Genomic DNA, 14917 nt, shown 5'->3' on the forward strand with positions numbered 1-14917 from the left:
ACCATGCTTGGCTAATTTTTTTTTTTTTTTTTTGTCATTTTTTGTAGGAATGAGGTCTCACTATAATGCCCAGGCTAGTCTTGAACTCATTGGCTCAAGTGATCCTCCCTCCTTGGCTCCCAAAGTGCTAGGATTATAGGCGTGAGCCACTGTGCCCAGCCAGGGTAGTCATGTTTAATAATGGGACACCGAGGATTGATTTGAATGTCTGTGCCTATTGAGTGGAGTTGACTGCAAGTTTTATTGTAGGCTAGTCTAGCTGAGCTCTTTCTTGGGGTAACTCTTCCTTGGGGAAACCTAAAGATGTCAGTATGTTTAAATCTTTTTGCTTAGGTACTGGATTTGCCATGGAAGAATCTTCCAAACCATTGTCTTAATATTCTGGTTGCTGAGTGAGGGAAGAAGGCTGAGGTCTCAGTATTTGGCGTGCATTGTGCATGTATTTACCTAATTCTCCTTTTTGTAATATGTTGCTGCCTTATCTGTGTGTGCTATCTTCCTTTCCAAACGCCTGTTTTAACTTTTCTAAAGATAAACAAGTTGTCTGCTGGCTCGGAGGTATTCAGTCTTCCTGTCTTCAATCCTTTATTTACCTCCACATCAAGGAGTACCTAGTGCCAACAGTTTCTGAGCCATTTGGGACTACAAATCAAATGGCTTCTGGGCTTGTTCCCTGGCTTAGTATCCACTTTTCTTGATTCTGCTGTCAGTTATCACTCATCCATCTGCTTTGCAGCTTCTGAAATACTATTATTATTGTCTTGTTGCATATTGGTTGCCTTTAAGAATTTATCTTTTTACGTTTTAAATCCCATGGATGTTGGTTTGAGGAGGTTCTGGGAGAGAGGAGAAATAATACCTGTACATCATCTTTCACTCAAGGTAGCCTTTTGCCACAGCAGGAGCTCTCTGTCTCTTTTTCTCCTTTTTGGCTCTTCTTTTTATGCTCATCGTGTAAAGGTGGGTTCTGTCCTTTTTATTTTGTTCGTTTGAACTGCTTAATAACGTCCACTTTGGTGTCAGCCACCACCTATGTACTCAGGATTCCCAAATTTATTACTCCAAGTTAGATCTCTTTCCTGAGTGGTAGACTGATGGATATCAGTTGACAGTTGACTTGTGGACATCTCAGCTTGGATGTTTTACAGGTACCTCAAATTCAGTGTGTCCAAAAGAAAGGAAAATTTATTTTTTTAAAAAAGTCTTTTCCTGTAGACCCAGGTAACCTCTATTCTACTTCCTGTCTTTTTGAATTTGCCTATTCTAGGTGATTCTTATGAATCATGTAGTATTTGTCCTTTTGTGTCAGGCTTATTTCATTTATTTTTCCTTTTTTTTTTTTTTAATTGAGACAAGCTCTGGCTCTGTCACCCAAGCTGGAGTGCAGGATTTTGGCTCACTGCAACCTCTGCCTCCCAAGCTCAAGCGATCCTTCCACCTCAGCCTCTGGAGTAGCTGGGCCCACAGACGTCCGCCACTATGCCCTGTTTTTTATATTTTTGGTAGAAATATGGTTTTACCGTGTTGCCCTGGCTGGTTTCAAACTCTTAAGCACAAGCAGTCCCCCTGCCCCAGTCCCCCAAAGTGCTGGGATTACAGGCGTGTTTTCGAGGGTCATCCACGTTTGTAGCATATATCAGAATTTCATTCCTTTTTGTGGCCGAATAATATCCCATTGTATGTGTAGACCACATGTTAATCCATCTGTCCATGGACAATTTGATCTGTTTCTACCTTTAGGCTATTGTGAATAATGCTGCTATAAACACTGATATACAAGTATATCTTTGAGTCTCTGCTTTTAGCTCTTTTGGGTATATACGTAGGAGTGGAATCTTAAGATAATTCTATATTTAACTTTTTGAGGAACTACCAAGTTGTTTTTCCTAACTTTTGCCTTAATAGGATTATTCTGTGTTTTGCTGTGTTGAGAACTGAGAGGGAAGGACAGAAGCTGCGAGAGACCAGTTAGGAGGCTATGGCAATAACCCAAGGGAGGGATGAGAGTGGCTCAGGCCAAGATGTAGCAGTGGAGTTGGTCTGATTCTAGATGTATTTTGAAGGTAGAACCAACAGGATTTTCTTATAGATGACATGGAGAGGAGAGGTGGCAAGGATGATTACAATGTTTTTGTAGGATAAAGATGCAGCAGGTACAGCAGATTTGGAGTTGAAGATAAGTTCACTCATTTAGAGATGTCTGTTAGACATCCAAGTAAAAATATCAGGAAGTTAGATAAACCAGAAAGGAATTAGACAGAGAGGTCTGGGTTAGAGATAAAAATTTGGGAATTATCAGCATGTAGATTATAATTTAAAGCTGATGAGCTAAAAGAGATCAGCAAGGGAGAGAATTAGATGGAGAAAAGAAGAGGAATAAAGACTGAGTCCTGGACCTTCCTAACATAAAAAGATCAGGGAGTAGAGGATGAATTAGTGAAGGTATCCGAGAAGGAGTGCTGGTGAAGTAGGGGAAAATCTGCGAGAGCCTGGCATTTTAGAAGTCAGGGAGAGGCTGGGCATGGTTGTTCACGCCTGTAATCTCAGCACTTTGGGAGGGCGAGGCAGGTGGATCACTTGAGGTCAGGAGTTTGAGACCAGCCTGGCCAACATGGTGAAACCCCTGTCTCTACTAAAAATATAAAAATCAGCCGGGCATGATGGCTTGCTTGTAATCCCAGCTACTTGGGAGGATGAGGCAGGAGAATCGCTTGAACCCGGGAGGTGGAGGTTGCAGTGAGCCCAGATTGCGCCACTGCACTCCAGCCTGGGTGACAGAGGGGGAGACTCCGTCTCAAAAAAAAAAAAAAAAAAAAAGCCAGGGAGGGAAAATATATCAACGTTGAGAGAGTGTTCAAGTTTGTAAGTTATGTCTTTTTTTTTTTTTTTTTTTTTTTTTTAACATGGTGTCTTGCTCTCACACCCAGGCTGGAGTGCAGTAGTGCCATCTCGGCTCACTGCAACCTCCACCTCTGGGGTTCAAGCGATTCTCCTGCCTCAGCCTCCTGAGTAGCTGGGATTACGGGCATGTGCCACCACACCTGGCTAATTTTTGTATTTTTACTAGAGACATGGTTTTGCCATGTTGGCCAAGCTGGTCCCAAACTCCAGACCTCAAATGATCTACCTGTCTCGGCCTACCAAAGTGCTGGGATTACAAGTGTGAGCCACTTCGCCCAGACTGAGTTCTGTCATTCATTCTTGATTTCTTATCTTTGCCCTAAAAGAAGTGAAGTTAGTTTTTGGCTGAGAAAGAGGGACATGTAGATTAAGTTAACGGTGTTGAAAGTTTGCAATTAATGTCTACATAATTGGAATGTTTATAGGAATGGAAGAGAGAGGAATAAATTATCATAATTTAAAATTGATTTTGGGCCTTTGAGGAATGTATTTATTTTGCTGATAATTAGAAATGTTCACACTTTTGTTTGAATTTCCTTTTGTAATAATGTCTTTTCTTCTTTATAGAAAATGTGCTGGAAATCATATTATTCAAACACAGTTGATGAATGACTTACTGGTAGGCATTAGAGTTTCAATGATGTTAGTACAGAAAGTACAAGATTTCCAGGGAAATCTTTGGAAGACTTCCGATTCTCCCATATGGCAAAATATGTGTGGATTGCTGAGTATTTTTACCAAGGTTTTAAGCGATGGTAAGTGTAACAAATTATATACAAATGATATATAATTGACAGTTAAAATTGAGTGCCAATCAGCCTTTCCTACTAATAGTGTGAAATGTGATACTTAACTGAGATGTGGAATGTGTCCTTACTCAGCCTCTCAAAAATGGAGGGAGGCCCTGGACTACATGGTTTTCTTTTTTTTTTTTTTTTTGAGACCGAATATCACTGTGCTGCCCAGGCTGGAGTGTAGTGGCGTGATGTTTATTCACTGCAACCTCCGCATATTGGGTTTCACATCCCAGGTTCAAGCGATTCTCGTGCCTCCGCTTCTGAGTAGCTGGGATTATAGGAGGGTACCACCACACCTGACTAATTTTTTGTATTTTTAGTAGAGAAAGGGTTTCGCCATGTTGGCCAGGCTGTTCTCAAACTCCTGGCCTCAAGTAACCTGCTTACCGTGGCCTCCCAAGGTGCCGGGATTACAGGTGTGAGCCACTGTGCCCAGCCTGGGTGACTGAGTTCTATTTCTTGCCTTGGAAGATAGGTTCAAGGGTGATCACTTTTTAATCATTTATTAAGCTGTAAATTTGTTTTCTGTCAGTTTTTTGGAATCTGTGGTTTATTATTATAATAAGATTAACGAAAAAGTGACACCTAACACAAGTATTTATATAAAAAGTTGAATTATCCTTTCTCTCTTCACCTCCCATTCTATATGGTAATATATGTTTGAATGTAACTTAATTAAAAACATGCTAATGGGATCTCTTTAGAGCTCTTGTTAGTGAAAAACAATAACTGACTCTGGTTTTGCTAGGCTGATTGGAAAACAATAGCATCTCATTGTTTGTGTTTTTTGTTTTTTTGGTTTTTTTTTGTCTGAGATGGAGTCTCTCTTTGTCGCCCACACTGGAGTGCAGTGGCGCGATCTTGGCTCACTGCAATCTCTGCCTCCCAGATTCAAGCGATTCTCTTGCCTCAGCCTCCCGAGTAGCTGGGATTACAGGCATGCACCACCACGCCTGGCTAATTTTTTTTTTGTATTTTTAGTATAGATGGGCTTTCACCATGTTGGCCAGGCTGGTCTGGAACTCCTGACCTCAGGTGATCTGCCCGCCTTGGCCTCCCAAAGTGGCTCAGGTGTGAGCCACCACGCCTGGCCTCATTGTTTGTGTTTTTAACCCTGGTAATGAAAGTCTTAGCTATATTTTGTCCAATTAGTATTTCTATTTTTCTTTTTGCCTGGGTTCTCAGGTATTAAAAGGAAAGGAAAGTAGTTAAAGTTACTTTTATTAAGACATAACTTACAGAAACTTTTCAGAGGTTATTTACTTTTTAAAAGAGGACTGTGTTAGTCTAAAAAAAAGATTCTCTAACTAATGAAATGTAGAGAATACATGATTTTAATATGAGGTAACTTCGGCCGGGTGTGGTGGCTCATGCCTGTAATCCCAGCACTTTGGGAGGCCAAGGCGGGCGGATCACGAGGTCAGGAGATTGAGACCATTCTGGCCAACATGGTGAAATCCCGTCTAAAATACTAAAAAACTAAAATACAAAAAAAAAACATTAGCTGGGCGTGGTGGTGTGCACCTGTAGTTCCAGCTACTCGGGAGGCTGAGGCAGGGGAATCAGTTGAACCCGGGAGACAGAGGTTGCAGTGAGCCAAGATCATGCCACTGCACTCCAGCCTGGCAACAGAGCACGCCTCCGTCTCAAAAAAAAAAAAAAAAAAGAAGTAGCTTTTTTTCCGAAAAGTTGATGGCACCTAATCAGTACTATTCTTTTCCAGCATTTTAAAGCTTCATAATCAGTAAAGTGTTTAGCTGCAAGTAACTGAAAACCAAACCTCCTTTCCCATATAACAAGTTCAGAGGCAGGTCATCCAGAACTGGTATAGGCAGTGTACGACCCACACATTTTCTGCTTTTCTGCTGTGCCATCTTTAGCAGGTTGGTTTTCACCCACGTTTGTTGCCTCGTGGTTGCCATATGACTGCTGTAGCTCCAGATGTGTCTTTATTCAAGGCAGGAAGAAGGAAGGCCAGTTGCATCTTTACTTTTAATCAGGATACTCAAGTGACTGGCTTACATCCAACTGGCCTGAACCCTCTTATATGCCTACCTTTAGTTGCAAAGAAGATTGAAGAAGCAAGTATCCTGCTTTTGGCTGGGCATGTGGCTTCCCCAATCAAAGTCACAGTTTTGTTATCAGTGATGAAGGGCAGAATGGATATTTAGTACGTAGTTTATGATGTCATAAAGAAGTGTTACTTCTTTCCCCAGGTTGAACAACTCACCACGGTATTAGAGGCTAATAGAGATAAAACAAAAAGAAGATACCAAGTCAAAACTGTTTGGTTGCTATGGGTACAGTGTCAGTGCTAGCAAAGTTTGTAATTAGCACTTACCTACATTCTTTATACAAGCCCTGAAATCTCTTTTTGAAAAAGTCTATGTATATACATACATTCTTTATACAAGCCCTGAAATCTCTCTTTGAAAAAGTCTATGTATATATGTACATTCTTTATACAAGCCCTGAAATCTCTTTTTGAAAAAGTCTGTGTATATGGTGATTGGGATACAGAGGCATTGGTGGAGGGGAGGGGACAGGTGGTGTTGCTATTAGGTGTTCTGGGAAGCAATAGTTGACGAGGAAGAAAGTGTATGTTAGAGGAGAGAGGAAGGAATCACGTTTATTGAGTATCTACATGCTGGGCTTAAAAGCCTTTATATTCAGCCGGGCACAGTGGCTCATGCCTGTAATCCCAACACTTTGGGAGGCCGAGGCAGGCAGATCACAAGGTCAAAAGATCGAGACCATCATGGCCAACATGGTGAAACCCCATCTCTACTAAAGATACAAAAATTAGCTGGGTGTGGTGGCACGTGCCTGTAGTCCCAGCTACTTGGGAGGCTGAGGCAGGAGAATCGCCTGAACCCAGGAGGTAGAGGTTGCAGTGAGCTGAGGTCACGCTACTACACTCCAGCCTGGCGACAGAGTGAGACTCCTTCTAAAAAGCATTTATGTTCATTATTCATCTAAACCTGACACTGCCTCAGTTAAGAGTTATCCCATTTTACAGAAGAGAAAAGAGTCTGTGGGATGTTAAATAACTTAGGTAAGACCTATTCACCGAGGAAGTGGTCAGACTAGAAATTGTACCCAGGCCTATCTGGCTGCTCAGCATCTGCTCTTTCCACTCTACCAGAATATTCATTATCTAACACAAGCTTCTCTCCTTTTTTGCCAAATAGATGATCTATTACAGACTGTACAGAGCACATCTGGATTAGCTATTATTCTTTTTATTAAGACTATGTTTCACCCGTCTGAAAAGATTCCTCATTTGGTAAGTGCATCTCCTTTTTAGAATTGTACTTTATTGAGAGTTAGGGTATGTTTAAAAAATATTTTTGGCTTGGTGCAGTGGCTCACACTTATAATCCCGACACTTTGGGAGGCCAGGGCAGGAGGGTCACTTGAGGCCAGGAGTTTGAGATTAGCGTGGGGAGTTTAGCTAGACCTTGTCTCTACAAAAAAAAAAAAAAAAAAATTTGCTGGGTATGGTGGTGCACAGCTGTAGTCCCAGCTCTTTGAGAGGTTGAGGTAGGAGGATCGCTTGAGCCTAGGAGTTTAAGGCTGCAGTGAGATAAGATTGCACCAGTCTGGGCAACAGAGTGAGACCTTGTCTCTTAAAAAAAAAAAAAATTAAAAATATTTTTAAAGAAGTGAATTAAAATAATTTTTTTTTGCATTGTCTGGTTCCTTCTGATGACCTTTTTCTCTTATAATAAGAGACAATTCCAAAAATTCAGATAAAGCAACAATAACAAAAAGACAATAACAGTCACCTGTAAGTCCATCTCACAAAGATAATCACTATAAACATTTTTGATGTACATTCTTTTAGTTTCTTTTTAGTGCTGTTTGTTCAGTGTCATCTCTCATTAGTATCTTAAAAGATATTTTTAATGTTAAAATTATGCATATTAATGTATAGATATATACACAGTAATAACTTTTCTGATAAATGTGTTCTTTATTGAGAATAACCCAAATCATGTGCTTTAGACGGAAGCATGCTAGATAGAGTCAATTGTTCAGTAAATTTGCTTCTTATAGAAAGTATAATTTGATAATTTAGGCCACAATCCTTGTATTTTTTACTAGTAGATTTCTTTTTTTTGCTTGCTATATTGTATGGAAACTTATTTTATCTTTTTACCTGACCTTAGAAAAATATATGTGCATTATTTTATGAGATCACACAAAGTAATTATCTTTGGATAAGTCGAAGATGTGTATTTCTCAAATCACCTCTAAAAGCATTTGTTTAAAAAAAAAAAAACATACCAAAAAAAAAGCAGTTGCTAAGCTTATCCACCTGCAGGTGGCGATGTGTTGTGCTCTGCCAGTACATTCCAACCAGCAAAATCATTCTCGTACTTGATGTAATTTTTTTCGTTTAATACTAATACAATAATCATGACATTTGTGGGTATTTTATCTTTGGATTTAGTCATTTTTCCTAGGATTTTTCAGGGGAAAGATGTTTGGGTTTGTATTTTGAAATATCTCTGAAAAGTTTTAAAAGCTTTATGTGTATTAGCTCTGCTATATTTTTCCAGATTAGCAGTGTGCTGCTTCGTTCAGTGGACTGCACCAGTGTCCCCGAGTGGTTTATGAGCAGCTGCAGGAGCCTCTGTTGTGGTGACATCTCTCAGTCAGCTGTCTTATTCCTCTGTCAGGGGACACTTGCCATGTTGGACTGGCAGAATGGGAGCATGGGTCGGAGTGGGGAGGCCCTGCTCTTGGATACTGCACATGTTTTGTTCACCTTGAGTTCACAGTGAGTTTTGATGCTATCGTCTCATATTTTGTTTCACTTATAAGACGTTTAGAAGATGCAGTCCAAAAGCTGGAGTGGCTTGTGCCTCTAATCCCGGCTACCCTCCCAGTAGGCTGAGGCAAGAGGATCACTTGAGGCCAGGAGTTCAAAACCAGCCTTGGTGACATAGTGAGACCGTGTCTGTACAAAACTTTTAAAACTTAGCTGGGTGTGGTGGCATGCGCCTGTAGTCTCAGCTACTTGGGAGGCTGAGGTGAGAAGATTGATTGAGCCCAGGAGGCCGAGGATGCAGTGAGATATGATTGTGCCACTGCACTCAAGCCTGGGCGACAGAGTGAGATCCTGTCTCAAAAAAATAAATAAATAAAATTATTGCTGCAGGTTAGCCTGTAAAGAACATTTCTAAAATTAATTTTTAACATTTTCAATGTTATCGTTTTTAAAAACTATAAAAATTTTTATATGTATAGTATTTTAGAATTTATAAAGAACTTCAACATAGGTAGTCTAATGTGATCCTCAAATGGCTACTATATAGGATAAGAAATCTAATTTGTTGAATGGGCAAAGGGAGGCTTAGAAAAGTAAATGCTTACCTGAGACCATATTGCTAATAAGAACCTGAAACAGCAATCTTAGAAGGTCTTCTGACTTCATGGGGCTGTATTTTGTATTTTTGTGGGGTTTTTTGCCATAATGGCTGAAAGTGATCATGTATATGAAATGTCGAAACATATATACAGCTTGATAATACTGAACATGTGAATAAAGGAGGAAAACTAAAATAATTTTTTACATATTTGAGCTATATTATGCAATTCATAAATTTGAAGTGTACAATTCAGTTTATTAGTTTATTCACAGAGTTGTACAACCACCAGCATTTCTAAAATTAATTTTTAATATTCTCTTTGCTATATTTTTTCTTTAAAAATTTTCTTCCTGAAATTTGTTTTTAGCATCATTTTTTAAAAGTATAAAAGTTTCTACATGTGTAGTGCTTTAGAATTTATGAAGCACTTTAACATAGGTAATCTAAAGTGATCCTCACAAGTCTGATAAACCATCAACATTTCTGAAATGAAGTTTTAACATCTTAAAAGTTAATTCAAACAACTTTAGAATATTTTTATCGCAAAGAAGCCCCATTCCCCCAACCATCTCCAACACTTGGCTTTCCTTATCTTTTAAATTACATGTGTAGGCCGGGCATGGTGGCTCAAGTCTGTAATCCCAGGCTTGCAGATCTCAGGCAGGTGGATCACTTGAGGTCAGGAGTTCAAGACCAGCCTGGTCAACATGGTGAAACCCTGTCTCTACTAAAAATACAAAAAATTAGCCAGGCATGGTGGCATGCGCCTGTAATCCCAGCGACTGAGGAGGCTGAGGCAGGAGAATTGCTTGAACCTGGGAGGCAGGGGTTGCAGTGAGCCGAGATCGCACCACTGCACTCCAGCCTGGGTGACAGCAAGACCCTGTCTCAAATAAATAAATAAATAAATAACTTGTGTAATCATCACAGTCAAGATAGTGAATATTTCCATCATCCCCCAAATTTCCCTATGTCCCTTCCTGGACTATTATTATTTATGAGACAAAGTCTTGCTTTGTCACCCAGGCTGGAGTGTAGTGGCATGAGCACAGCTCATTGCAGTCTCACTCCTGAGCTCAAGCAATCCTCCCACCTCAGCTTCCCAAGTAGCTGGGACTGCAGGTGTGTGTCACCACACCCAGCTAAATTTTTAAATTTTTTATAGAGATGGGGTTTCACTATATTGCCTAGGCTGATCTTGAACTCCTTTCTGGATTATTTTTTACAAGGTAAAAAGATTCATATACAAATTTGAGATCTGTTTTGGCTTTATTTGTAGTTTTTTGTTCTTGTAAATTTAATAATTGAAATTTGTGCTCATTCTTTGTATTTAATATTTTTAAAGTCTAAATTGTTATAAAATGAAATTTCTTTTACTAATCAGTTTACAATAATGGCTCATGGCTCATTTTTCTTCAGGATTAAAGAGCCAACGCTGGAAATGTTTCTGTCTAGAATCTTGGCATCCTGGACTAATTCAGCTATACAAGTTCTTGAATCAAGTTCCCCGAGCCTAACGGACAGCCTGAATGGGAATTCAAGTATAGTTGGGAGACTTTTGGAATATGTCTATACCCATTGGGAACATCCATTGGATGCTCTGAGACACCAAACCAAAATCATGTTCAAAAACCTTCTCCAAATGCACCGGCTCACTGTGGAAGGTGCAGATTTCGTCCCTGATCCTTTCTTTGTGGAATTGACTGAGAGTCTTCTACGATTGGAATGGCATATTAAAGGAAAGTACACGTGCCTTGGTTGTTTGGTAGAGTGCATAGGAGTTGAACATATTTTGGCTATAGATAAAACTATTCCATCTCAAATCTTAGAGGTGATGGGAGACCAGTCATTGGTACCTTATGCAAGTGACCTCTTGGAAACCATGTTTAGAAATCATAAGAGTCATTTGAAATCCCAGACTGCTGAGAGTTCTTGGATTGATCAGTGGCATGAGACTTGGGTTTCTCCTCTCCTTTTTATATTGTGTGAAGGAAACTTGGATCAAAAATCTTATGTGATTGATTATTACTTGCCAAAATTATTAAGTTACAGCCCTGAAAGCTTACAGTACATGGTAAAGATTCTTCAGACTTCTATTGATGCTAAAACTGGTAAGAAAAATGCATTTTTGTTTTAGTAGTTTCTAATTATGATGCTTAAATGTAGGTAGCTATGCAGATACTAATCATATTCAAATTTAAATATCACTTCTATAAATAGTAAAGGAAGAGATTAATGATAGATGTTTCAGTTTGAAACGAATGTTCCTATATATAGCTGAATGGAGTTTTTTGGCTGAAGTCATTTCTACAAGCTAAAGAATAATTCCACTTAAAATGATAAACTTTCCTTTATTACAAGGTTTTAATTCATTTTTTCAAGTTCTGAATTTATTTTGTTGTATCACTGAAATAAAAGTTTGTGTGTCTTATATAATGTGCGTATTCAAGTGATTGAGACAATAATTAAAAATTGTGTTAGGCAAGGTTAAAGACAGGTAACTTGGCAGTAGCAAGTTTTTTTCTCTGGGGAAGTGACAAAATTCAGAGGCATGATCTCAAGAAATAGCCATCTATAGTTATTTAGAATAGGGGTAAACATCCCATTGAAACTCACAAACCCTACAGGAATCACTGCATTCAAGCATAATTCAGGATGTGTAAAGTGATGATCATGACACATCATATAAATCTTAAAATTATTACATTCTGTTTAACAAAGCAAGAATGTAGTATCGTACAGCATAATTTTAAGAAATATTTTCAACTAAAATTGCTAAAAACTTTCAGTACTTCAAAGAGTAACCATGAGGTAGCAGGAAAATTTGATTCCTGTATGCAAAAATAAGCCATTATTTGTAATTTTTGACAACAGTTGTTCTTGAGTTTTTGAAAAGCCATCTGAAATTCAGGATTCAAGAATCTGTTCTGAAGTAAGGTTGTCTTTATTTTTATATCAAGCTGCCCTGTCTTCTTGGTAATGGCTGACGTCCTAGCCTCTGAAACCAGCAGGCTCTTTGTGTTCCTTTTTTAATCTTTACTAGTGAGAAACAGCCACTCTAAAATATGCAGAGAGGTTCAGTGTTTACTTTTAGAGAAGTAATAGTCTGTAGCCACTGATGTGCTTATTTCTCCACCTGATTTTATTTCCTGATTTGCTTCCTGATTCCCTTTCTAGGTGTTAGGGAAAAAGCAAAAATGTTAGCAGGTAAATAATGATTTGTTTATGTTAACAATAAGAGAATTATGCTTACTTGAAATGATTGACAAAGGGCAAATCATATTAAATAATGATTATTTTAGAATGGGAACTTTAATTTGTGTTAGAAATGAGTTTAAAATGTGATTTTTATTTATTGAAATAAAATGTTAATTGGAAACATGAAAATTAGCAGCTGATAATTATAGTAGTCATTGCATAATACAGTAATGGTCTTTGTTATTGTGCTTTCAGGACAAGAGCAATCTTTCCCATCCTTAGGGTCTTGTAATAGCAGGGGGGCTCTGGGAGCTTTGATGGCATGTCTGCGAATAGCTAGAGCTCATGGACATCTTCAGTCTGCAACTGATACCTGGGAGAACCTCGTGTCTGATGCAAGAATAAAGCAAGGCTTAATTCATCAGCATTGCCAAGTAAGTAAAGAAAATTACCTGGATTTCTACATGCAGTAGATCCCTTTCATGTAGCAGTTCAATATAGAGGCCCCTACATTGTATCCTGCACTGTTTTAGGGAGTTCATAAAGAGAATGAGTAGAAACCCTAGTCTCCCAACTAAACTTTCAGTAGGCCCTTTCTTCAAGCTACTGAAAGTTTAGTTGAGGATGTAAGAAAACTTACATAAAACAACTGGAAACTCTTAGAACTGACAATACAGATACAAGCATGCCATCATGTGCCCTTAAATACATAAGGACTCGCTTGGAAGGCTCAGAAGAGACTGATCAGAGCAGGTGGTGCTTGATTAGGAAAGTGATAGATATGATTAGAAAAGAGGAAGCCTTGGAGCAGCATACAAAATGGAGGGACCCAAATGAGCAAGGTCTGGAGGATGATTAAGAACATTGCTTATCAGGGGTGGAGTGTTTTGGACATTTTTTGGAAAGGCCTAATGCTAGGCTAAAGACTTAGTTGGTTCCCAGGCACCAGCTGGTTTTACTAAGCTAAACCAAAGCTACTCTCTTTTCGCAAGGAGTTACATTAGTGGAAACATGAGTTTCCAGAGTGGGAGCAGAAAGAAACCAGGAAACCAGTTAGAAGTGCCTGGCAGTAATTTAAGAGTGAGGTGATGGGGTAAAAGGGGTCACTGGAAAAAAAGAAAAAGGAATGAAGCTGAGCATTACCACGGAATAAAAATCTTTAAGATTGTTGCATTTTATAAATCCCCAATTTACATGTTTAATAAAAGAATTGTATAGGAAATAACCCTAGGATCTTTGAGATTAGGAAGCCTTTCTGAGGTACCTATTGGTGAACTGAAGTTTACTTTTTTCCTTTTGTAGCCTATGTAAGTAAACAATTCAAGTGATTTAGGCTTTGCTTATTTCTTGGAAAATTAACATTTTATTGCTTGATGTTTTTTAGATAAGGATAGATACATTAGGCTTGCTTTGTGAAAGTAATCGGAGCACAGAAATTGTTTCCATGGAAGAAATGCAGTGGATTCAGTTCTTTATTACATACAATCTTAACAGCCAGTCTCCAGGAGTGCGGCAACAGATCTGTTCTCTTCTTAAAAAGGTAGAATATTCCCATCAGAAGGCATAGGGAAGTGGTGAACTTTGTTTGGGAAATTGTTTTTAAAAAGAGCCCAGATTTTGGGAGCGTGTGGGAATGGTCATGGAATTGGGCTACCACATCTGTTCATGACGGCCGTTCTGTGACCTGTTCTCTGATTCCATAAAGCTTACATTTGGGATTAAAATCCAGAGTGAAAAGCACACACCCCTCCCCCCACCATTTTTTTTCAGGAGTTCAGAATCAGCCTGGGCAACACAGTCAAACCCCATCTCTACTAAAATACAAAAAAATTAGCCGGTTGTGGTAGTGTGCGCCTGTAGTCCTAGCTGCTTGGGAGGCTGAAGCAGGAGAATTGCTTGAACCTAGGAGCGGAGGTTGCAGTGAGCCGAGATTGTACCACTGCACTCCAGCCTGGGCAACAGAGTGAGACTCGGTCTCCAAAAAAAAAAAAAAAATAGTCTTGCTCTGTCAGCCAGGCTGGAGTGCAGTGGTGTGATCATAGCTCACTGTACCCTCAACCTCCCAGGCTCAAGCGATTCTTCCTCCCCAGCCTTTCAAGTAGCTGGGATGACAGGGGCACACCACCATGCCTGACTAATATTTACTTTTTTATAGAGATAGTGTCTTGCTCTGTTACCCAGGCTGGTCTTAAACTCCTGGGCTCTAGTGGTCCTCCCACCTCAGCCTCCCAAAGTGTTGTGGTTACAGGCGTGAGCCACCATACATGGCCAAAAGGCCTTTCATTTTGGTGTAGTAAATCAACCTTGGGCTCTTTTTAGTAAAGAAAAAATCTAATGCTGGAGTTAAGGTAGTTTTAAGAAAACTTGGTAACAGCATTTTTATAGTTTAAGCACCTCAAAAAATGATCATTATCAAATAATCCAACTTGAATTAATTGCACAACACATTTATGGGGTGAAGAATTGGTAAAGTAGGGAAATGACTAAATCATCTTCAGGTTTGTGCCAACTTAAAGGAAATAGAATTGTGGTTTAATGACAGTATTCTGCTTTGCAATAATACTTTGTTTTTGGTATAAAAATTATTTTCTGTCAAAAAGAAACATTATAAAATATTAAGAGCTTAAAAATCTGTACTCTCCT

The 14917-nt window shown here is 39.1% G+C and overlaps 1 protein-coding gene across 15 annotated transcripts in view; it reads left to right on the forward strand.

Moving 5' to 3' along the window:
* The window catches only part of THADA (THADA armadillo repeat containing), a 368672-nt gene that overhangs the window by 10699 nt on the left and 343056 nt on the right, over positions 1-14917 (forward strand). For all 15 annotated transcript variants that reach the window (XM_055377797.2, XM_004029147.5, XM_055377798.2 and 12 more), the window contains 6 exons: positions 3469-3656; positions 6890-6984; positions 8264-8484; positions 10496-11187; positions 12530-12708; positions 13659-13814. In XM_055377797.2, the coding sequence (XP_055233772.1) occupies positions 3469-3656; positions 6890-6984; positions 8264-8484; positions 10496-11187; positions 12530-12708; positions 13659-13814 (1531 nt within the window). The remainder of the gene's footprint in view (positions 1-3468; positions 3657-6889; positions 6985-8263; positions 8485-10495; positions 11188-12529; positions 12709-13658; positions 13815-14917) is intronic.

Source organism: Gorilla gorilla, chromosome 12 (genome assembly GCF_029281585.2).
Source record: "Gorilla gorilla gorilla isolate KB3781 chromosome 12, NHGRI_mGorGor1-v2.1_pri, whole genome shotgun sequence".
Classification (NCBI taxonomy): Eukaryota; Metazoa; Chordata; class Mammalia; order Primates; family Hominidae; genus Gorilla; species Gorilla gorilla.